Source organism: Muscardinus avellanarius (genome assembly GCF_963383645.1).
Source record: "Muscardinus avellanarius genome assembly, chromosome: 2".
Lineage (NCBI taxonomy): Eukaryota > Metazoa > Chordata > Mammalia > Rodentia > Gliridae > Muscardinus > Muscardinus avellanarius.
The window spans coordinates 65,691,300-65,716,627 of record NC_137787.1 but is presented as its reverse complement, the minus strand read 5'-3'; the positions used below and the strand labels follow the sequence as shown (position 1 = coordinate 65,716,627).

At 45.9% G+C, this 25,328-nt stretch overlaps 1 protein-coding gene across 1 annotated transcript in view; it reads left to right on the top strand.

The window, feature by feature from the left end:
* MYO3B (myosin IIIB) overlaps window positions 1-25,328 on the top strand; it is a gene marked incomplete at both ends in the record, with an annotated part of 191,426 nt that overhangs the window by 29,163 nt on the left and 136,935 nt on the right. The window contains one exon of the mRNA XM_080689381.1: window positions 10,544-10,689. Within this exon, the coding sequence (XP_080545507.1) occupies window positions 10,544-10,689 (146 nt within the window). The remainder of the gene's footprint in view (window positions 1-10,543; window positions 10,690-25,328) is intronic.

Below are 25,328 nucleotides of genomic sequence, written 5' to 3'. Positions count from 1 at the left end.
GAACCCCAGTGACAGGGGCTTATCCCAGTGGTTGATGTCAATCTACTCGTGGAGGCACTGTGTCAGGCAAGTGTTCCTGTGCAGGCGGCTGGCTGTCCTTGTTTCTGGCTCTCATACTGTTCTATGACTCATGGAGCCAGCTGCAGTTTGCAAAGATTTTCCCGTGGAATTTGTCGGTACAGGCGTGCTGACTGAGTGCTCCTTCTTTGTGTCCTCCGGGCTCCATCTTCTCAGGGCTAGAAATAAGTGACTTTGCTTTGGTATTGAGAACTTCGTCATTGGTATGTTGAGGAAAATATAATATTTCAACACAATACTAGAAGCCAGTATAATCCATGCCCAAAGGAAGGAATCTGGAAAAATGAACTTTTTCAGAATTGAATTTGGGAGATTTCACTCTTAGTTTTAGCTCTGCCACTCATTTTCAAAAACATGACTGTGGCTCAATTATTGTAATATGGCTCTGGTTTAGGTAAGAATAAGTGAAGAGTACAAATTTTGGAGTCAGATCTGGGAGTAAATCATACATATTGCTGGTGCACCTGACCACTGACTTCAGCAAATCACTGAGTGTTTCTGTCCAGTAAAATGGGGAGACGTTAAAAGGCAAAATGAGGAGGAGAAAAAAAAAAGCCTGCCTCAAAAGGCAAAATAAAATAGCGTACTGCGAGCCGGGCGTGGTGGCACATGCTTGTAATCCCAGCATTCGGGAGGCTGAGACCAGATCGTAGTTCGCGGACAGCCTTGGCTAGTTAGTGAGGCCTTCTACAACTTAGTGAGACCCTGTTTCAAAATAAAGAATAAAAAATAGGGCAGCGGGTGTAGCTCAGAGGTCGAATGCTCCTGGGTTCCATCCCCAGACCCGCAAAAACAAAAAACAAAAAACAAAAAAAAAACCCTAAAACAAAAAACCAAACATACTGAAAGTGTTTGGGGCAGTACCTGGCCTAGTAAGTTCTTTAAAAAGATGGTAGCATTATTGTTCCACTTGAAACCGTGGTGAGCCTGTTTTTATCCACAGGAAAAAGAGACTGGCTTGGGTAGTCTCTGCCTCCAGGCTCCCTTCTGTTTTACAGAGAACATTTGCAGTTTTTAGGGGGGAAAGCTTCTTTCAGCCCCCATATCCCATGGCCCTGGTGTCCTGTAGATGAGGGGGGACCTCGTCAAACTCTGGGTAATATGAGCATATGATTGTATGACCATTTGAGTCCAGGGCTTTGTACACGTCAGACAAGTGCTCTACCACTGAGCTATATCCCTAGCTCAGCTGGCCCTCTTTAATAAGACTAGGACTGTCAGGCAGAGAGGTAGCTTGCCTAGCTTGCTTGAGTCCCTGGATTTGATCCCCAGCATCATGAAAGCAAACAAAAGACCAGAGATTCTTGGGCCCCACCTGCCAGTCCTATGGCAGTGAGGAATGCAGCCTCAGAAGCTCGAGACCTGAGAGGCTTGAAATTTCAGATCTGTGGGCAGAAGCCCCATGTGCTTCCCAGTCACATCCATCTTTAAGATTCTATGACCTCTTCTGTTCCCTGGTTCCACTAGGCACCTTGTGTCACCCCTCTCTGAGAGACAGAGATTCTCTCCCTTCTTGTTCAGGAAACGGGACAGAAATCTTTATATCCTAAGAATCAGAGACACCCCCACCCACCTGCTCTGGGGCTGCTCTGCCTACATTCTTGGAGTGGTTCTGCCTTCTCAGGCCCCACGCACCGCCCAGGCATAGGGGCTGGTGGGTGAAGGGCCCTTGGCAGGATGGATGGCGGGGCACAGTCTCCTCTTTCCTCCTCAGCTCCTGGGTCGGCTTCCTTCTCAGCTGGGGCTCTGTGGGAAGTTGAGTCATAGCTCCTGTGTCAGCCTGGAGGTGGGCGTGACAGGCCATCCCCTCCTCTGGCAGGTCTAAGTATAGGACCCCATCTGAGGGCTGCAGGCCACAGATGGGCAGAAGCACATGAGCCTGGAGTGGAGGCTCACACCCTCTCCCCATGTGGAGCATGATATGTCAAGGGAGCCGCCTCCAGGAGCAGTCAGAAGTTGCTGGGCTGTCCTGCCCCTCTTGGGAGGGGGTGAGAAGAGAGAAGGGAGAAACCCCCCCCTTTTCCTCCTGTTTCTGCAGGAGCAGAAGCATTTGCTGAAAAGATATCAGAGTGTGCCCTTGCTCTGCCTCAGCTCCCAGTCCCAAGTTCCCCAGTCCTCATTCCTGTTTGTCCAGGGAACAGAGGCTCAGCCCATGAAGGGAGCTCACACCAAGTCAAAGTCTTGATCACTAAGCCATCAGAAGGAGCCGAGGGTGTGTGTCAGCGCTGGGAAGGGGAGCCTAGGGGAGCCTCTGAGTGGGATAGGTCAAGAGCAGGTGGGGGTGGGGACATTGGTATCCACCACATTCTCTTCTGTCCCAGGGATTTTCCACACCTTTTTTAGTTTTTGAGAATTAAGCAGAATCATTCTCAGATAGGGAGGTATGACATTCCCAAGGGCATCCTGATCTGCACGGTGGTAACATCCCATCCTGGGTAGGACAGAAACCAGAGACTACTTGCTGATGCAGGGACAACCCCGCATTGAGGAGCATTGGGTCTTCTGTTTGATTTGCTTCCCTTATAATTTTCAAATTCACCCTGGAAGAGAAAAACATTTTTTTCCCCTCACTAGTTTTGTGTTGTTTCTCTTGCCTATTTGCTGTGTGACCTTGGGCAAGTTTCTTAACTTCTGAATCTTTTCTTTGCTTGCAGTTACAGTGTTTAACCTAACAGGCTACACAGTGGCCTGAATTGCAGGGCCTGTCCTCACTTAAGGATGCTCTGGAGGAGGACCAAAGGGGCAGCAGAGATGGGGGCGGGGCGGGGAGAGAGCAGCAGCAGTAAATTCATCTGTCTGATGCTCCCACGAGACTCCCACAAGCCCACAGTGGCTGTCATTCACGGAGCCACTTTGGAGGTGGTCCGGGTTCTCTGTGTTGTGGGAATCCCGGGATGTGCCTCACTCTGGAGGATGGTGGGGGAGCCATGGAATTTAATCTTGAACCAGCTATATAACTTTGGTCAAGTGGACTAACTCTCACTGGGGACCTCAGTTTTCTCTTCTGTAAAATGTAGAGGTTGAATGAGTGAGTCCTAAAGTCTGTTCAGCATCTGTGTCTAGGGAGGATGGGCAGGGGAGGCACTGGGCCTCCAAAGCTCAATTGTTTCTTTTCTTAATGTTATATTTCATCTTAGAGATTTCATTTGATTATTCAGTATCTCAGCTTGTAACAATTTAAGATGTTTGTGTATATAAAACTAGGAAAGATACTTGGGACTGGAATATTTATCATTGCAAGTTTTGATTCCAGAGATGCTCTATTTTATAAATCTTTTTGATCAATAACATTTATCAATTATGCTGCATGAATTGTGCAAGCAAAATTAAGAATCCCGTATGCCCTCCTACCTCTCTGCCCATCTTATTTGCCAGTCTGTTGCCTGCACTTTGGGGCTCAAGGTCGGCCAAGGATTAATAGCTGTAGGTCTATTTGCCTTGCCTCTTATTTAGCTGAATTTAGCTCTTGAGATAACAGCATTTTGCCTGTGTACTTGAATGAAATTTTAATCTTGACCTTTGGTTATAATTTTGGACTGCACAATTGATTCTATTAAGGTGAGCAACCAGAATTTAGAAGGCAAGCCTAATTACATTTTAATGACATTTAAAAATATTAGTGGAAAGATAATAAAGTCTGCCCAAGACCTCGTATTTTAAGCTTGGCAAATTATTTTTTAGGAGAGCAAAAGATATTGTAATATTATTTGCTTAAGAACGTTAGTTAAAACCATATTACTGAGAGAGATTTCAGCCCAGCAGGTCTTTGATACATAATTTGATAAATGGTTTAAGTTAAATCTCTTGTTGGATAAATCTAGGTTTTCTGAATCCAGGAACACCTATGTGGACTGTTTCTATCCCTTTTATATCCAGTTCAATCCAGATGTTCTTTTCAGATAGTGGAAACCTTGAGGTGAGGAGAGGTTGTTTACTCAAGGTCTCATTATAGCCTGAGCCTTTCTGTAAGAGGCGGAGAATAGCTCTTACCCCTATCTGAGGAGCCTCACCAGTAAGCACTACTTTTGTTCTAGACCAAAGTGAAACTACAGTCATGGTGCAATTCATGAATTATGGTGGTCTGAGAACACTAAAGTGCTATTCAAGCCTGGTGCCTGCAGTGGAAAGGGCTATGGTCAGGAAGGGAATTCCTTGCATTCTTCTTATATTAATTACATGGGAACCCAGTTTTGTAACCAAATCACTGCTCGTTCTCCTAGCTACTTGGAAGCCAAGGCAAGAGGATTGTAAGTTGGAGGTCAGCCTGGGTAGCTTAGTGATGATACCCTGTCTTAAAAATAGAAAGGGCTGGGGATGTAGCTCAGTGGTAGAGTGTCCCTGGGTTCCATCCCTCGGGGGCGGGAGGAGAGACAGAGACAGAGACAGAGACAGACAGACAGAGAAAGACAGACAGACAGAGACAGACAGAGATAAATAAAATAAATATTACCAACAATTCATTGATATCTACTATTGACATTATTGACATTTTGGTAAAAGAAAGGCTGAGTACCAGTGTCTTCACAGGCAATTCTTAAGATGAGTCCCATGAGAAGGGGCTTCCTCAGTCTACATGGGAAGAAGCGAGGTGGGAGATGAAATGTTTTGACAAAGATCTCCCAATGAGGAGGTGGCAAATCCAAAATGCAGGTGTCTGTCCCTGGGATTTTCCTGCCTCTGCCCAGGGGCAGGTCTCTCTATGTCCCAGGGCCCAGGGACAGCTGTCTGTTCTCTACCATTCCCCAGCTAGTGGCTAGGGAAAAGGTCAGCCATCTTCACAGAGCTCAGGCTAATCATGCCGCGGCAGACACGGAGATGGTTTGTATGAAGCAGTTGGGTCATCACGTGGTGGAGCGTCTTCCCCCGCAAACTCCTGTGCGAGAAGAGAGGAGGTGCCTCCTCTGTGGGCAGGACAGAGTGGCCAGGGTAATGAGGGCATTGAAGGAGCCTGGAACCAAGGAACTTGTTAGCCTGAAGAAGGTTAAAGAAAACCAGCTACTCCTATGATTCGAGAGAACAGCTAACTTTTGATCCAAAGACCAGTTGAGTTTAAGCATTAGTTAAAACTTGTTTCTTGTCTTCACTCCTCTCCAGAAAGAAAATTGGGGGGAAGCCAAGGTAGTTTTGACCAATATTTGGGGGAACTCAAGCAGACTGAGGGTAAACTAGCTGTTGGCATTGGGTGCCAAGGCTACCAGTGTATAGCCAGCATGGGTAATCTCAGCATTCTTGTTTTCTCTCTCCCTAAAATAAACAAGAATAAAGTCTAAATGTACAGGAAGAACCATATGTTTGCATTTCAAGGTAGAAACTGGACATCCTCCATTAACCAGTATCCCAGCAATTGCTTCATTACTGAAGCTCATTTTCCTTAAGGGAGGTGTTAGCACTACCACCGGTGTCTTTTCACAGACCTTGAGACTTTCTGCAAAATATTGGCCATAAATATTGGCCTCAAGAGGCAGGGCGTGGTGGCACACGCTTGTAATCCCCACGCTTGGGAGGCTGAGACAGGAGGATCACACAGGTTCGAAGCCAGCCTCAGCTACTGAGCGAGGCTCTCAGCAACTTAGCGAGACCCTGTTTACAAATAAAATATAAAATAGGTCTGGGAGCATAGCCCGGAGTTAGAAAGCCTCTGGGTTCCACCCCTAATACCACCAAAAAAATGTCCTCAAGATCCCAGCCATCTACTGTTTACTGTAGCTCATTTGCATGGAGTTGGATGCTCCTCAGTTTGAGATATCCCCCCAATGTCACTTACTTGGAAGCGGTGAAATCATGGGATATCAGCGTATTTGGTTAGGGTGATGCAGACCCACAGTGCACTTGGTAGATGCCTAGATGCTCTTTTCTTCCTCACTCTCCCCTCCCCTGTTTGTAAATGCACTGTCATTCTCTTGGTGACAAGGGATCTGAATGCCAGTCTTCCTCCATGCGCCCTCTCCTTGCAGGTTCTTCCTTGAGCTCCCACACCTTTTCTAATCCCCATCTGACTACTACCACCTCATCCCCACTCCTAGGGTGGAAGCAAAGTGTTGATGAGAGGATGCATTTGCATTTGTGTCTCCTGCAAGGGCAGGAGGGTGCAGTGGAGGGAGAGAAGAAGGGGTGTCTGGAGTCCTGGGCCTGTGTCAACACCATGCCTACCTGTTTCTCTCCAGCCCTCTGGCTTGATGTAGAGGACTGGCCCACCTGGCTCAGGACAGCATGCTCACTGGCCATTGCCCTCCTTTCTCTATAGAACATCCGGACAACTGATGCTGAAAGTGATTGGCCAGGCACCTTCTCCTGGGACCAGAAGAAGCAAAGGCTGTTCGACCATCCCAACATCCTTAACTCAGCCTTACTTTACCTAGAGACAAGAGAGTGCGAGATAAGGATAGCACTTTTCTTCTGAAAGAGAATTGCACTCCGTGGTGTTAGATTGATAGAGAATCCAATTCCAGGACATGTCGACCTTGTCAGGATGTGACCTTCTGTAGGGATGCATCGTCTTCGAGAGCTTCTTTAAACCTCACCATGTGTGCATGTGCATGAAGGGTTGTTCTTTTGTTCTTTCCTGACAGGCCCTCTGAAAAGATGGAACGTTAAGTGACAGAGCCTCAAAAATAATGTTAGTTTAGTCAAAATATGATGCAGAAATGGAAAACTTTCATAGAATGTGATATGTGTTATCTGTAGTGCTCCCTGTGTTATCTGTGGTGCTCCCTGCCTGGCTTCCAGCTCTGGCTCTGGCTTTTACTAGCCATGTGACCCTGGGTAAGCTGTCAACTGTGTAATGCCTCAGTTTCCACAGTGGCAACAGAGACGATGGCGCCTATTTCATTGAATTAATATGAATATTAAATTGCATATTTGACTTTCTCACCCCAGGATCTAATACCATGCCTGCATTGTTACAAAACAGTTATTTGTAAATTACTTTATTAGCCCAATTTTCTATCAGCTTTCTTAGAAGGCTGAGCTTAAAGAATTTCTTTGTTTTGTGGTGAGCTGAGCTTTTGGGAGGAGAATTTGCCTGAGATGCTCTCTATTAATCAAACTCAGCTGAAGATAGTGTTTGTCTGTGAAGAGAAGGTGAAACCAGATAAATGTTTTGAATATTTTATGACAGCTCTCGAAGAATATGTGGAGGTCTCCAGTTCCACATTTGGATATATTCTTGGAATTGACTTCTGAATCTCACCCAAGATGGCTGGAAGTTGATTTGAATTTCTCCCTGGAAGTTGTAGGCTATGGATACCAGGCATTTTTCATTGTGTTACTTAGCCAGTAGTGGTTTTCCTCTACTATCCTGAGCATTGGGAGTTTATGTCCTTGATCGGACATGGTAGCACACACTGAAGACATTTTGGTTGTCGGGGTCTGTCATTTAATCATTACAGGCTCACTTTATATTTTACCTGGCCATAGCTCCTGTTGGGGAAGGCAGGTAGCTCTCTTTCTCTGGCACAGTCCACCACAGTGTCGTGACTAAGAACAGTGAACTATCTGCTGATTGATAGGTCTGAAATTATGTTTTCCCCACATTTTTGAAAATGTCATTTCTGAACGGAAGATTTTAAATGGCCTTCTCTAGAGAGCCTTATAAATAGTACAGGTTCTCACCTGATTGGGGGGAGGAAAGTGAGGTCTTTGGGGAAAATGGAATGGCCTTTAGTTCCAAAATTGGAATTATTTGGACTTTAGTTTGAATACACATTTGAAAACAATGTGTTGAGAGTATGGCAGGATATTCTATTTCAACAGAGGGCCAAGGATGTGGGTGTATGGAAAACCATTTTCCAGTTCAGGAACTAGAAGGAAAAGGGAGAAGGCTACCATGGGAGCCACAGCACAAGGCCCAGGGCAAGATGGGGGCACATCTGCCAGGCCTTGTGGTTCCATGAAGTGGGTGTGGAATAGAGCAGGTGTAGTGTTCTATTATTACCATAACAATTTCAAAAGTTTAACGGCTTAAAACAATATATATTTCTTATTGTTTTAGTCCATTTTATGCAAAATGCCAGAGGCTGGGTAACCTATAAAGAACAGAATGTATTACTCACAGTTCTGGAGTCTGGGAACTCCAAGGTCATGCTGCTGGTGTTTGGGATGGACCTTCACATGGTACCTCATATGGTCATATGGCGGAAGGCAGAGATGTGCTTCCCATTCATGCAATCCCCCTCTTTTTTTTTTTTTTGGTGTTGAATCCAGGGGCATTCTATCCCTGAGCTATACCCCCAGCCCTATTTTTTTATTCTTTATTTTGAAACAGAGTCTCAATGAGTTGCAAAGGGCTTTACTAAGTAGCTGAGGCTGTCCACAAACCTGTGATCCTCCTGTCTCAGCCTCCCAAATGCTGGGAATACAAGTATGCGCCACCACACCCAGCATGCAGGCCCTTCTTATAGCAGCAACAATCATTTATAAGAGGAGCCTAAAGGTTTTCCCAAAGACCCCACCTCCCAGCACTTTTTCACTGGAGACTAAGTTTCTAACACATGAGATTTGGCTACTGCACATCTAGACCATAGCTCATATCTTACCGTTCTCTAGGTTTGAAGTCCAGAATGAGTCCTAAAATCAACTTTGCCCTATGGGTGTCTCCCAGGCACTTAAAGCTTAAAAGCTCCAGCTTGGCCCCCTAAGCTGCTTCTGCCCTTGTCTTCCCCATCTTAGTAAATACCAATTCTGTTCTGCCAGTTGCTCAGGTCAGACCCTTTTGAGTCACCTTCAACTCCCCTTTCTTATAAGCCCCATTCTACGGATCTGGTTGGCTCTACCTTCAAAGTTACTTCCACCATCTGATTATCTGTCACCATCTCTCGCCTGGATTCCTGCAGTTGTTTGAACTGCTTTTTTTTTCCCCTTTAAATCTTCCTTTTGTGTCCCACTCCAGTCTGTCCTCAGCCCAGCAGCCAGGGTGACCCTGCTGCGACATAAAACAGATCTGTCCTCTGCTCTCAGTGAGCTGTCCCATCTGATTCAGAGTAAAAGCCAAAGCTGCAGTGATAGCCCAAGAGCAGCCCCACAAGGGGCTCTACCTGTGCTCATGGAGGTGCTGTTGACCATCACACATCAGCATCCTGCCTTCCCAGAGGCAGGAGTAATCCTGATCCTGGAAGGCCAATTTCAGGTTAGACAGGGAAACCTGGTCCCTCTGCGTCCTTTGACTCATCCTTTGGCTCCTCCCATCCTTTGGCTGCTCTTTAAAGATTCACTCTTTAAGATCCCCCAGTCCAGCCGGGCGTGGTGGTACACACCTGTAATCCAGCATTTGGGAGGCTGGGACAGGAAGATCTGGATTATGCAGCCAGCCTCAGCTACATCCTGAGGCCCTTTGCAACTCAGTGAGACCCTGTTTAAAAAAATTCTAAAAAATAGCCGGGCGTGGTGGCGCACGCTTGTAATCCCCAAGCTTGGGAGGTGGAGACAGGAGGATCGTGCAGGTTCGAAGCCAGCCGCGCTGGCTTAAGAGACCCTGTTTCCAAATAAAAAATATAAAATGGGTCTGGGAGTGTAGCCCAGAGGTAGAAGGGTTTCCAGGAAACCCAGTACCACACACACACACAAAAATTATAAAAAAAATAAAAAATAGGGATAGGGGTCTAGCTTGGAGTTTAAAAATAAAAAAAGATTCCCAGTCCTTGTGGTGATGGTCTGAGTATATGGCCTTTTCCAGCCTGAGGGTTGACAGAAACTGCACAGGGTCCCATGTTCCCCAACCAAGGACAAGCTCAGGCTCATTTCCTGGTTCTGCTGAGCCTGTCCACAGCCAGAGGCAGCTGTAAACCAGATGTTGGGCTTGAGGAGGGGGCAGGTGTTCTTAGAGAGAAAGGGAATGGGGGGGTGGAGTGGCTCCTTCTTTATATCAGGCACATCGGTCTTCCAATGTCTTTCTGCTGAGTTGGTTACACTGGGGATTTTGTGCAATAGCCAAGCATTTTTGAGGACAGCTGCTCCTGTTGAATTCAGTAGCTGGCAAGCAGGTAACAGGTACAAAGCCTTTCTGTAAGGGACAACAGTGGGAGAGTATGGTCCCTACCCATGCCTCTGCACTGTTCTTGGTACTTGGTTCAGTGCAGTTTTTAAAAACTGAGCAGATAAATTTTTTGTGTTTATGTATTTATGTGCAGTGTGGAGGGACTGAGAATTGAACCCAGGGGCATCTACTTCTGAGCTACACCCATTTTTTAGTTTTTATTTTGAAATAGGGTCTCACTAATATTCTGAGGGTCTCACGAAGTTGTTGAGGCTGGCCTTGAACCTACCATTCTCCTGTCTCAGCCTTCGAAGTACTAGAATTACAGATGATAAATCAGCCACAAACAAGTAAGGCTTAGAATACACACATATTATTAGAATTAAATATCACTGCAGTCAAGGAAACCAAGAAGGGGGCTGAACTGGCCAAAGGGCTTTTTAGGACGTCTGACGTGGCAGTGGCTGATGTGTGTGTCCTGCTTTTGTCTGATAGGTCATTGCTTGTGAGCAGCAGTATGACTCTTCCTATGATGCTCGCTGTGACGTCTGGTCCTTGGGGATCACAGCTATCGAGCTCGGGGATGGAGACCCTCCCCTCTTTGACATGCACCCTGTGAAAACTCTCTTTAAGATTCCAAGGTAGGACACAAGATGGCGCTCTTGGCCCGTCAGTGCGTTGGGACCTCGTCAATAGAGGAATAACAAATATTCCTGTGCCTGAGAAAGACTGATTGCAAAATATATTTCCTTGGGGGGTATTTGGGGGGAGGAGATGGGGGGGCACCGGGAGAATGTTCTTGAAAGATAACGTACCCCAGGGAATAACAGAACTAACAATTGCCTATCTTTAGCACTCCAATTTTTCTGATATGTTAATTTTTTTGTGCATTGCATGAGAAAAATACAAATGCAATTTAGGATTAAATAATTTGTCTACACGCTGATGTTTTCTTTTAAGTTATATATTTCTCTAGTATTTGGGATTTTGGGGGGGACACACTAGTACCGAAATATATCAGAAAAAAAAAGTTACATCAATCATGTCTTATTCTTCAAATCTTAATTTCTGTCTTAATGGGAAATTGTGCTAAAAGGTATGTTTGAAGGGTATTTAAATGCAAGTGTATTTCCTATCCTATGCATTCATTAGGGGTTTGTACAAGATGTGGGTGTCTTTTACTGGAACGGGGCTGATGTTTGGCCAGCTCAAGGCTCTAGTTGGGGAACAGGAAGCTATCCAGGGCTCTGTCCCTGCCAGGGTGCCCAATGGATACACAATTGTAGTTTCTAAACGCCTCATTCAGAGGAAGGTTCTGGGCAGGATAGGAGGCCTTTAACTGCTGTAACAATACAAATGTTGACCTTTCCCTATCTGTATGATCACACAGCTCTCACAGCCTTTAAAATATTTTCTCCTGATTGCAATTTGCATTTCTGATTAGGTCTATTTATATGCAGATGAGGCTCTCTGGCGTTCATCATCTGTAATGACGTCCTTTTATACCTAATCCAGATGTGAGCAACCACCAACCACTATTCCAAGAATGATTCCTCACCCAACACTGTGTTAGTCTTGTTGCTTTTAAAAAAAAAAAAACAGAAATGGGTTGTGGTGATTTCGGGAGCAGAGGAAGCGCCTGGCTTTTTAAATTAATAGTCTGGTGAGCTGTTCAAAGGAATGGAAGAATACAGGAGCCAAAGGCAGTGCTGTGTACAGTAATATGTCGGGAAATGAGGAGCGAGTGGGAAATGAGGACTGGACTCTGGAAAGATTTGTGTGTGTCTTAATTTGTTACAAATGGTTTACCTCTCACTGTTTGGTTACTGTGGCAACATAATTGCCCAAATATCAGGATTAAGGTGTGGCTTCTGGTTAGCATGACATATGTACTTTTAATAAGAGGCCACCTACTCCATATCTATTTTTCTTTTGTTTTTAGCATGTGTTTGTATTCAGACCAATTGTTCAAACATTTCATACGGCAGCTGAGGAGTGGGTGTGGGTGCACACATGTGTGTTTAAATAGACCCTTCATCTCTAATGACTCCTCTTAGCTCGCTTCTGTGCCCAGCTAAGCCTCTCGTCTCTAATCATCTCTATTCTCTGGCTCCACGCACCTCTTCCATTTTGGGCGAAACCCCTGGGTCTGGACATAAATAACTAAGCCCTCGCTGCCTGCCTCCAGCTGGAGAATCGATTGCTGGAAAAGGCTCCTATCCCAACTTAGGCAGGCCGTGGCTCTCCTCCTGGTGACTCCTGCTCTTTACCACCCTTGGTCCCATGCAAATGGTGGGTCCCACAGGACTGGGGGATGTCCCCCAGAATCGGCAGCAAATTCTCTGTATGATTATGTGTATGCCACGTTGGCCTGATGGGCTGGCTTGACATTTCTGGCCAGGAAGGAGAAAGGTTTTAAAAAATAGCATATTTGCTGGGCATGGCACACGCTTGTAATCCTCATGCTTGGGAGGCGGAGACAGGAGGATGGTGCTGATTCGAAGCCAGCCGCACAGGCTTAAGAGACCCTGTTTCCAAATAAAAATATAAAATAGGTCTGGGAGTGTAGCCCGGAGGTAGAGGGTTTCCAGGAACCCCAGTACCACCAAAAAAATTTAATAATAATAATAATAATAAATAAATAATAAAAATAGCATATTTGTGTATACTGAGTGACTCCCCACCCCCTAAAGTGGGGGTGGGGTGGGGGATATGTTGGGTTCAAGCAAGCAATTTCCTTAAAAATTATCCCATCAATTAGCACTGCACAGTTCTCTTTGAAGGGCTGTGGATTGTCCAAGTGTGAGTACACATAAATAATATGTGAGTGTGCATGTATATATGCATTTGTGTACTATTTTAATTTTGAGTGTTAAAAGTGTATTCTTTTCTCAGAAAAGCTCTTTCTCTGATGGAGACTGGAGAAATTAGGCATTTACATATTTTAAAGAGCCATTCAGATTATTTCCTGTGTGTTCCCTGTGGCGTGCGTTCTCTCCCCCCTCCCTCTTTTTCCCTTTCTCCTCTTTTGGAACATTATTTTCAGCATTCTAGAATTCTCTTCAATTAAACCATGAAGTCCATTTCAGGCTTAGTCCCCTTTCTTTTTCTAAGAGAGAAAAGCAAATGACAAATAATGACAAAAATCTTTCGACTCCATTTGGCTTCGGAATTATTTCTTGTCTTTTGGAACATTATTCTCAGCATTCTAGAATTCTCTTCAACTAAACAGTGGAGTCCATTTCAGGCTCCTCTGGGATTGAGAAACTGTGGCTGGATTTTCTCACTGGCCTCTTCCCTGCAACATTTTCCTCCCTGGAAATAAATTGAATACCAGGTAAGGGAAGAAAAGGAAATCTTGATTGAGCCAGGGAAGAAGTGACTTTCACAAGTTACAAAGGACTTACGAGTTAACGGGGAGCTGGTTACCTGTGAGGTGAGAGCCTCAGATGTCAACAAGGCCGGTAATTACCCGGGTTCCCTGGGCACCGTCAGAAAATATGAAGCCTGGACATGGTTGATTTGCCTCGCGGGTTCTCCTGGCTCTCCCCCTCCTGCCTCTGCCCCCTCCCGGCACCGCCTGCGCCTTTCCCTTGACCTTCACATTAGAAGACGATGCACGGAGGAATCGTGACCCGTCTTTGAAATACTGCGTGACTCTCAATCCTTCTTCCTACGTTGCAAACACACAGAAATTATCTGCTGATTGGCAGAGCTCCACTGTTTGCTGAACCTCTCAGCATGTGTCATCTTGTCTCACGCCTCTGCTCCAAAAAAAAGCCACCCTCCCTGACTGCCACCACTTTGTCTGCTGTTTTTCTCCAGAAGTCAGAAGAGAGACAGAGAACGACACCGTGTCGCTGAACATCAGTGGATTTCGACCCTCACGTGATTCTTTCCTGAAAACTCCAGTAAAATTCCAAGGGCTTAGAAGGATCTTGCTAGTGACCTATATATCTATGTCCACTTAAAAGGAGAGCTGTTTCAGAAATAAATTTCAAGAACCAGTGGCACTAGGAGAAACATATAATTATGCCGATCTCTTAAAAACTGGGTATCTAGCCGGGCGTGGTGGTGCACACACTTGCAATCCCAGGATTCGGGAGGTTGAGACCTGAGGATTGCGGTTCATGGACAGCCTCAGCTACTTAGTGAAGCCCTTCGCCACTCAGTGAGACCCTGTTTCAAAAAATAAAAAGACTAAAAACTAGGGCTGGGGGTGTAGCTAGGAAGTACAATGCCTCTGGGTTCCATCCCCAATACCGCAAAACAAACAAACAAACAAACAAAAACTAGGTATCTTTCCTTTGCCTGGAGTCTTTGGCTAGTCACCCCTTCAGCCTCCACAGAAGGTTTGGGAAGGCCATGGGGATCCTCCTGGGTGTGTTCACTGAACAGGCACTGAGAACCGCATTGTCTGCCCATTTATTTGGGGCCAGGTTGCAGCCAGCGCTGCCGAATCTCGTGGCACACTGAATATTTCCACTTGGTTCCTTGTGGGAAATACAGACTATTTTCAAGATTCCCAGCTGAGATGGGCTTGGCTGGAAGTAGATGGGACCAACGGCTGAGGCGGTGATTCCATCTTTCCTAGCAGAACTTTCCCTGCAGTGTGCAGTTTAAGAAAAGGAGAATGCTTGATAATCATGTTTCACACCCTGGCTTGATTCCCTCACTGATTCTAGGTTGTTCAGAGTCATCTGTCCCCAGCTGTGTGAGTTTCTTGCCACAGCAGATTATCACAGACTGGGTGGCTCAACACAAAGGAAACACATTTCTCTCCCAGTCCTGAAGGCCAGAAGTCCCTGGCCAGTGCACGTGCTAGCTGGACCAGAGTCCCCCCCAGGCCCCAAGGGAAGAGTCCTGCTTTGCCCCCACCACCCTCTCATGGCTCCTGGTGCTTTGGTTGTGGCCAGGTGACTCCAGCCTCTGTTTTCCTCTTTATATGCCATCATTCCTTCGTTTCCTCGTCTGTTTTGTCTCTTCTAAGGACATTGGATTGAGGACCCATCCCAATCCAGGGTAAAGTCATCCCCAGAGCCCTGCCTTAATTAATGACATCTCCAAAGACTCTTTTTCCAAATGAGGTCACATTCTCAGGTTCTGAGTAGATGTGTCTTTGGGGAGCCACAATTTACCCACCACGCCAACTAACTTTCATGTTTACCAAATTCACTGAGAAACTAATTTGGGGGCAAAAATCCTAGATGATTAGCTAAATGATGATGGGGAAATAATAAGAGCTCAGATCTTCCGAGTGCCGGCCATGCAGCGTGCACAGCACTCTGTCTCACTAATGTGATACACTTAATCCCAGCAGCATCTTCGAGGCAGGTGTGGTCAGCTGCCCCTTCTCTAGTGAGAAGAGCTGAACCCAGGACGTCCAGCAGCTGGGCTCTGGTCCTGCACCTCAGGAGGAAAACTGATTTGAATCTGAGAAGTTTGACTTCAAAGCCCACCTGTTTTGCTGAACATTCAAAGACCTTCCTTCAACTGAATTTATTAGTTGAATGATGTGCTGAGCACCCAGGGGACTGGTATAGATGGAGAAGATTGGGTGCTGTCCTGCCTCTAAGCAGCTTGCAATCCTGCATCCTTCCCCGCTCCCAGCTTTAACAAAATCCTGATGTTAGAATTTATTTATTTATTTTTTTTGTATGTGTGGCACTGGTGATTGAACCCAGAAGCATTCTATCTCCGAGCTACACTGTCCATCCTATTCGTTTTTATTTTGAAACAGAGTCTTAGAAGTTTGATGAGAGTTTCACCACTTACTGAGGCTGACCTCAAACCTGTGATCCTCCTGTCTCAGTCTCCCAAATACTGGGTGATCCCAAATGTGCGCCAACCACGTCCAGCTCAGATTTTTTATTAGTGTCAATGATTGTGTCTGTCAGGAAACTGAGGAACAGAAACCAAGTGTCATCCTAGGCGAACACAGGATGTCCGTAGTTCGTCAGTTTATCATCTAAAAATTTTTCCCCTCCAAACTCCCCTTCCACTAACAATCTTTTATTCCCTAATTTATAACTCTTAAGACAAGTGTTTGAATTAAAGATTTGCAGAACATGTTCTGTAATAGCAGAGAGGTATGTCAGGGCAGCATTCTTGGTGTCCAGAAAGTCTCTGCCCAGCTCCCGATCTTTGTATTTGCCTCTCTGCCAGGCCAGGGCTAGATCTGGACAGCCAGTATCGACCTTCCTCTCCTTTCTCTCTTTTCTCTTATTTTATTTTATTTTTTCCCAGCAGGAAAGCTAGCTCTGGGTCCTGGGAGAGATGGAAGTCTGTTTCTGGCATCCTGAGCTGGGATGCATTTTCTCATGGAAACAGTATTTTAAGTGGCCATTTAGGAGGAAGTGACATCATCGCCGATGTTCCCTACTTTGGGTGCATTATTGGATTTTTGTGGCTAAATAAAGTGTTGTCGCCTGCTCTGGGAACTTAGGCTCTACTAGGACTTTATGTTTATGGGGGGAAAATGCTTTCCAAGTTTTAAGCCAGTAATTTACAAGAGTGCTTTGGAACACAGTCCGCTGGGAATCTGGGAATGTTTACATCCTCTACTCTAGTATGCTTTTAACTTCATCCAAACTTTATCTTGGGTTGACTGTGAAAGTTGCAAGAACAAGAGAGGGTATTGCACCTGATGAGCACATAGTTCTATGATCCCCTGCCCACTCATTGGTAAAAGTAAAAGGGGCAAAATTTGGATAGAGAAGAGGGAGAGATATCAGACCGGGAATCCAGGGTCCAAGTCCCCTTGGACTGCCTGCATGCTGTGGTGATGGGCTCAGATGAGCAAGTCACCCCTTAAACATTTCTGTTTAAAAGGGCTTCTCAGAGACTCATTGCTTACAATGGACTCTTGTCATGAAACAGAATCCTTTGGCTGAATTAATTTCCTTCCTTCCTTCCTCCCTCCCTCCCTCCCTCCCTCCCTCCCTCCCTCCCTCCCTCTCTTTTTCCTTAAAAAAATTTTTTTTGCAATACTGGAGATTGAACTCAGGGACCTTCTACCTCTGATCTACATCCTCAGCCCTTTTTACTTTATTTTGAGGCAGGGCCTACCTAAGTTGCCGAGGCTGACCTCAATTTTACGATCCTCCTGTCCCAGTCTCCCAAAGACTGGGATTACAGGTGTATACTACCATGCCTGGTCATAAGCGTGCTTTTTAAAAGGTAAAGATTCCTTTTGATTCTGACTTTTCTAACTCACAAACCAAATCATCCCTTCATGGGGAGCAGCAGTCCCGCCTGGGTGGCGAGGCAGCAGGGAGCCCTGAGTCACCAGTAATTGTCTTATTATTACAGAATTGTCACAAGACATTTTCCCTTAGGGCTGTAAAAATACAAGAAAAAGAAATTAAAACTAAACTATTGTTGTGGAAGCTAATGAGTGAGGGGCAGTGGGTGTTTAATGGCACAGGAAGGCTGGCTTTGCCCTGGGGGAGTTTGGGTTTCTCTTCAGCAACCCAGGTCACTCAGCTATTGGCCTTTGGAGCAAAGAAACCTCACAAATCCCAGCTTCACTCATAAAGCCGGGGTGCTAGGAGAATTAGCATCATCTAGCATTTGTGGAGTGCCTAATAGCCAAAAAGTTTTGAAAAACAATTATACTTTATGAGTCTTTGGGGAGGAGATTTCCAGCCCCACGTCCAGTGGCCCGTGGCCCGCACCCCTCGGGATGCCCTGCGTGTGTGGAATGGCCTCTGTACCAGGACTCCACACTCCATTTCCTCGGAAGCCCGTCGCTGGAGGCCCTGGCGGGAATGCCCCAGAAGGCTTTTACCCTGTGGAACATATTTCCAAATCCCTTTTTAATTTGCGTCAAGCAGTTGGGGCTGTTAGTTCCTGTGGAGGGACATCTTGCTGCCCCCTGAGTTCTGGCAGCCAGGAAGAGTTCATTTTTGCAAGGTTTCATTTGCAGATCAGGTGGCAGAGTAGGAGCATGTCTTAGGGACTGCCGGTCCCCTCCACTTGGTAGGACGCCCACCCTGCGAGGAGGAGGGAGAGGCCGGAGAGGCGGGCGCCGGCTCACAGTGCGCTCCCTGCTTTCTCCTCCATTACCCTGTTCCATTGTGTTGGCACCATTCGCCTTGGCTAATTCCAGCTCCACTCCTAAAAGACAGAGAGCTGGGCAGAGATGATAGGCAAAGAAACAGAGCTCAAAACCCACCAAAGATCCAAGACACTCCTGTGTCCTCTTAGCTCCAGAAAAGAAAAAAAAATACCTAGGGATTTGCTGGGCACAGTGGCACCTATCTGGGAGGTTGAGACAGGAGTCTCGCAGGTTCAAGAGCAGCCTCAGCAACTTGGCAAGTGAGACTCTCCGCAATCTAGTGAGGCCCTACTATAAAACAAAAAAATAAAATGAGCTGGAGGTGTAGCGTGAAAGTAGAATGCCCCTGTGTTCTATGCCCAGTACCACAAAAACAAAACAAACTAAACAGCCAGGGACTGGAGGTGAGGAGTAGTTCTATCTGCCTTCAAGGGCTGGCCTAGCGGCAGGGCAGGGGTGAGCCAGGGATGATGGGCACAGAGGTCAGTCACAGGTGTTTATATCAGTTAGCTCTGGGTGTGTAACAGACTGGCCCAAACTTGGTCACGTGAAACAACAATCACATTATTTCTCCTGGGTCTGGGAGTTCTCGGGTGGTTCTGCAGATCTTGGCTGGGCCTGCTAAGACGTTTGGGATCTGCTGGGGACTTGGCAGGGGCTGGCTGGTGTCGGATGGCCTTGGCTAGGATGGCTTGGCTGCACGCCACGTGGTTTCTCATTCTCCTCGGGCTAACCAGGTTGGTGATGGGGTTCTGAGCACAGACTCAGGAAGGAAAAGACATCAGGCCAGTTTTGCAATTAGCTGACCACTGTGTTTGACAGTGGTTCTGCCTGGGTTCAATCAGCAGCTCCAAGCCTTCCAGCTGTGTGAACTTGACCAAGTTCCCTCATGTCTTTGAGCCCCAGTGTTTTCCCCTATAAATTGGGAATAGGAATAGTATCAGCCTCACAGACTTGTGAGGAGTTCCTGGATATAAACTGCTCAGGATGGTACAGAGTAAGTATCCAAGGGTATATGTAGATTGTAAGAAATTGGCTTTCCCCCCATAGCTTAAGAATTAAAAGCTTCCATTCAAAAAGAACCACCCATGAGATCAATCATTTGAAAGTTTAGCTAATCGACTGATTGATGGTCATTTGGGGAATTATGGGAGAGGGAAGGCTGGTTTCTCAATAAATCTTTACAACTCACTGTGCATCTGTCTGAAGGACTCCCATTAATATCCACGGTGTCAACTCCTTTGTTAGGAGACTAAAACATGCAGCCCCCACCTTGCACCCCTACACACACCTGAATATTGTGACAGGAACCGTCCATTGGGGAGCTGGCTGGCTTTGGTTCCCACCCCATTATGTCTATAAACGAATACTGTCACCCTCTGACCAGACTTCCCCATTCATTCATCTCTTTGGTGGTGCGTCTTGGTCACTGAGCCACATGATGGGTCTTGGCTGCCTTCTTCTACAAGGTCCTTTCTGCTTCCTCGATAGGTTCAGTCTTCTCCAGGGTTCTAGAAATTCTTTGTGCACAGTTAAAGGGGAGATAAGCAAGAATCCTGGATACAGCATTGCTGATTCAAAGTTGAATCATATGCTCCCATATTCTCCACCAAAGTGAATTATTCTTTTTCATCCTAGCCTGGACAGGCTGAAAACACCGGCAATGGGGAGATGGAAACCCAAGCTGGGTGAGAGGATTGTAAGGAGAGGACCTGGGAGTTCCGGATGAGCTCAGGTTTCTCGGTTGGGAGGAATGATACCCCAGAGCCTGAAAGGATACACAGGGGAGACTGCTGAGCTGCTGTCAGTGATCTTAGGATCCTGGAGGATGGGACCAGTGTCAGAGGAGTGGAGAAGGGAGAATGTGCTTCAGTTCTTCAAGACAGGGAAGAAGGCAGAGCCTGCAAGTCACCATCTGGTGAGCTTTTATCCCGGGCTCATTACTAAAATCTCCCTTTTTCCTCTTGAATCATTCGTGAAATATTAGAAGGAACCCTGTGATCAACCAGGAATGAGCATGGGTCCACTATATATAAACCATGTCAGACTAATTTTCTTGTTTGATGTGATTGTAAGACTGGCATGAATGGGAACTGCTTTAGATATAATATATTTGGATTTGGGGCCTTGGGTGGATTCTACTGTGATACTTACTGGCCAAGAGAGATGGTGGCAGCGGTGATGTGTTCATATCCCAGGAAGGATGGCATTGAGGAATGCTGGGTAGTGGCTGGAAGTGTCCTGGGGCCGGGGGCAGGACTCCACTGGCCAGCCTGCCTGCTGAACACATTCAAATGTCTAATGAGATGGAGGACACTGGTAGCCTGTCTGTCAAATTCATGGGCAAGGTAGTTGGTATGCTGGGTGACAGACTTGGAATCCCAAAGGATCTTAGTTGTCAAAGACAGTGGGCGTCTCTAACAAGCACATAGAACCCTTGGAAACCCTGGTGGCCTGTATTGGAAGAAAACACCAGGACTTAGTAGCTTACAGGCAAAAAACAGGATTTAACTGTGGCTATAAGCTCAGTAGAAATCACTAGTAAGAAAACTCTGCATGGTTAATATGAGGTTTGAAGAATAATATGCACCACCCCCGAATTGTCTGTTCTTGCTCAGAGATGGTGTCTTGTTTCTAGGGTGTTGCATGGATGTAAGGGGTCAGAGCTCTTTCCCAGGCCTCTTTTTTTTTTTTTAGTGGTACTGGGGTTTCTGGAAGCCCTTCTACTTCTGGGCTATACTCCCAGACCTATTTTATATTTTTTATTTGGAAACAGGGTCTCTTAAGACAGCGAGGCTGGCTTCGAACCTGCGCGATCCTCCTGTCTCCGCCTCCCAAGCGCGGGGACTACAAGCGTGCGCCACCATGCCCGGCCCTCTATTTATTTATTTATTTATTTATTTATTTTAATTGTATTAGGGTTGAACTCAGAGACATCCTACCTCCAAGCTATAGCCCCAGCCCTTTTTATTTTTATTTTTTATTGTTTTGTTTTGAAACAGGGTCTTGCTAGGTTGCTGAGTGTCTCACTAAGTTCCTGAGGCTGGTCTTGAACTTGTGGTTTTCCTGTCTCAGCCTCCCAAGTACTGGAATTACAGGTGTGTGCCACCATGACTGGCTTCAGGCCTCTATAAGACACTAATCCCATTCATAAAGTCACTGCTTTCATGACCTTATCTCCTCCCTAAGCCCCACCTCGTAACACTATCACATTAATAATTAGATTTCAATATGTGAATTTGGGGGGATGCACAGTACAGTCCATAGCACATAGGGGCTGGGGAAGAGCCGCATGGGGGAGTTTCCTGCACCCTCTACCTTATTGCTTCCTCCGCCCCCGAGCCCTAGGCCTGCTTCATTTGGCCTCACATTCTTGGTGCAGGCCCTGGCTGCGCTCTCCCCCTTGCTGTGCTCGGGCTGGAAGCTCTTCTGCTGCTGCCCCATGCCTCTCCAGTCTGGATGGTTGAGGCCCCTGGCTGTCCTTACTCCTGAAGTCCACACCTATCTCTGAGAAAAGCATCCCTTTCTTTCTTCAATCCTTCCAGAAGAATGGAGTGAAAGGATTGGAAGTCTAATGCTTAAAGGGCCGAGGAGGAGTTTGAAATTAGTCACCTCAAGGATACCAAGTCAAGGAATCCTATCTGATATGGAAGTTTCTGAAGCCACTTAGTAGCTACAGGAAAATTCTGTCTTATATTTATCCAGTTCTGATGTCTTCATGGTTCATCCCATAGGAGCAAGATCTGAGCCACGCACCTCCTGTGTGAGTTTCCCATTGCTCCTCTGACGAGTAGCCATAACTTTAGAATATGGTGGCTTATAACGACATGCATTTATTATCTTTCACTTCTGAGAGTCATATTTGGAAGGGGACTCCTCCAGCTCAAATAAAGGGGTCACAGGGCACGTTCCTTTCTGGAGGTACCTTTTCCCGCTCTGGAGGCTGCCTGTGTTCCTTGGTTCATGGTTCCGTCCATCTTTAAGCCAGGAGTTGCGAGCCACGACTTCGTCACATTGCGATACTCCGCCGCTGGCTCTTCTGCCATCCTGGGCCCCATCTAGTGACCAATGTGATCCTGAAAAACCCAGCAATCTGGGGTGCTCTTCCTATTTTAAGGTCAATGGACTCATTTCCTAGGAATTATTTTTTAATTAAGTAATTGATTATTTGTATGGGTACATTGTTCTCTAGAAATTCTCAGAAATCTTCGAGGGTGCACTGCTCACGTGCCCACAGCCATTTTGAGTCACCACTGTTGTGTCCTCTGTCCTGTCTATTCTCTCCTGTTCAGCCCTTCTTTGTATCTTTGGTCTGCTCACTCCTCACCAGGATGGTCTGGTTAGTTACTCCCAAACCCTCCCTTCCTGGGTGCACAGCGCTGGGTTCCATCCTGAGGAAGGAAAGTGACCGTCCTTGAGCGCCAAGCTCTACCACTGGGTCCGAGCCTCCCCATTATGGCCGGCTTCTGGTTTCCTCTCTTGATGGAGCAGCGTAATTGTTACAGTTTAAATGGTAGCAGTTCTTTTTCTTATTCAACTAAAGTTTGTTGAATAGAAAAATTAAAACTAACAGGCAGCTCGGTGCAGCTTTGACAAATCTTTATTACAAAATCAGTAGGAAACAGAGAAGAAAAAGAAAAAGCAGCATGCTGGACAGCCCCAAAATGGAACTCTGGCCCCTTTTTGGGAAGCCAGCCTTTAAATAAATTTTGTATTGGTATCTTCTTATCAGCATTACAAAGGCATCGAGCTAGTAACTTATTCCTTAGGCAGGTGGTGTCTCATTATCTCCAGACAGTGCACTCACTAAGTGCAGGGGTCAAGCAAGAATCTATCTGGCCTTTGCTTCTATTGTATTGGACAGCATTGGTTGCTCATCAACTAGGGGTGCTTCAAAGCACCACGTGGAGTTTACCTTTCCTATACCCAGGCCAGGTCACAGAGGAGAGGAGGTAAACAGAGGCACTGATGGCCTCTATATAGTTTTAGGGCTAAAGGCTTCAATTGACTCTGAGGCTTTTACTGTAAGTTAATCATTAGAACAAAGGGCAAAGACAGAGGGGAGCTCTGCATTGTAACAGCTGCTGCCCCCTCCCTGCCTGAGTGCCTGCGCGGCACCCAGGCACTGACTACTTTTTACATTTTGGAAATTAATAACAAAACAGTTTTCCAATACCGGCACATTATCCCTCCACAAAAACAGGCCTTTTATTTTTATCCTCATCCCTTAAAGAATCAGAAAGGAAGCAAACCTACACCACTTCCTCCACGCCCCCATATTTCCTCCACCCCAGACCTGGCCCTTTGGGCCTCAGCAGTTACTGAGCAGGTGCTCTTATTCTTATCGACATACACCTGAGGGGGAGGGACATGGGGGAGGTGCTGGCTGTTCCCATGAATTCCTCAGGGTGCAGAGAGAAAATATTACTTCTTCTGTACCTTAGTAGTTTTTTAAGAAATCGGAAGCCAACGATGCTTTCCCATCACTGGTATAAAGATCCAGACTGTTGCTTTCCCCCAGTCCACCTGTCAGCCCATCTGTCTGGACTGGTTTATAGGTGAATCACCATGGGGCTCCACAGCAGAGGGGCCAGAGAAGGCCCAGGAGTGGGTTTGGTTTTAGAATACCATCATTAAAGGTCTCCCTGCCGGAGATGGTGGCTCACACCTGTAATCTCAGTACTTGAGAGGCTGAGACAGGAAGATCGCAGGTTCAAGGCCAATCTCAACAACTTAGAGAGGCCCTCAGCAACTTAGTACTTCAAAATAAAAAAATAAATATGGGGCTGGGTGTGTGGCTAAGAGGTAGAATGCTCCTGAGTTCAATCCCTAGCACCACAAAAATAAATAAATAAATGTTCTCTGTTAAGATGCTGTATGTATGCCGGGCGTGGTGTCGCATGCTTGTCATCCCAGCATTTGGGAGGCTGAGACTGGAGGATCGCGGTTCACAGACAGCCTCAGCTACTTAGTGAAGCCGTCTGCAACTCACTGAGACCCTGTTTCAAAATAAAGAATAAAAAATAGGGAAGGGGGTGTAGCTTAGAGGTCGAATGCCCCTGGGTTCCATCCTCAGACCCAAAAAAGAAAAAAAAGATGCTATATGGTAAATTCCATTTGAATTTTAAATCAAACAGACTGTCACAAAATGGACAAGTGGCTTTAAAGGGACATATGTTTTCTCTAATATGCCCAAACTAGGGAGTAGTGGTAATACCAGAGGGACTCCAGATGATGGAGGGGAAATCTCAGCAAAACTAGATGGAAGGATAGGAGAGGAAGAAAGCTGAGGCTGTTCAATGGAGGAGCTACATCCGAATATGTGTAATAGTATAAATATAACATGGTTATCTTGGACACTCTTTATTGGAAGGGGGAAGGGAATTGAGGGGGGGAGAGGGCACAAAGCACAATCTAAATGTACACCATTTTCAATATATTCCACTTACAAATAAAATAAGATATGGAAAAAATAAAAAAATCACACACACACACACACACACACACACACACACACACACGCAGATTTCTGAAAAGAAACCTCAGAATGAACCTAACTCTAATGAGAGCACGAGCTAGTGACAGGAAACCAGCTGAGATGACACTTCTTGGACGAGCTCTCCATCAGCTATGGGAGGTTAGGAACAATGGCAAGCTAATCAGATCGGCCATGAAATCCTTAAAAAATACAAAATTCCTGTGAAGGCCACTTGAAACACGGATTTAACTCCACTGTGGGTAATGATGAGCTCTCTTTCGAAGTGTATTTCATGCATGGAGATGTTAGTATGACATCATCAAGATGAATTAGCGTTCACAACAGCCCATAACCCTATACAAGTTAACTGCAAAAAGAAGTTAACTGCACCTCATTCATTTTTAAATTGAGCAACACTTGAATTCACAACCGATAAGAAAGGAAGTGGTTTGTATGCTCAAAAATTTCTTACTGATGAAGTGTGCAATCAAAGCAGGTTAGCGGGCTGGGATATAGCTCGGTGGCAAAGTGTTTGTATGTAAAATGCCTTGGGTCTATCCCTGCTGCCCCAAACAGAGAAATAAAAAAGCAAACAAAACCAAAGTAAAACTTGGACACTGCTATTCTAACTGGAGCTCTGGGTTGTGGCTCCACCTGGATAGCTCTTTTATACTTGTCCCTTCACAATTTGCATTTACTGTGTAATATACAATCTCCTTGGATCTCCACCATTAACTCTGGCA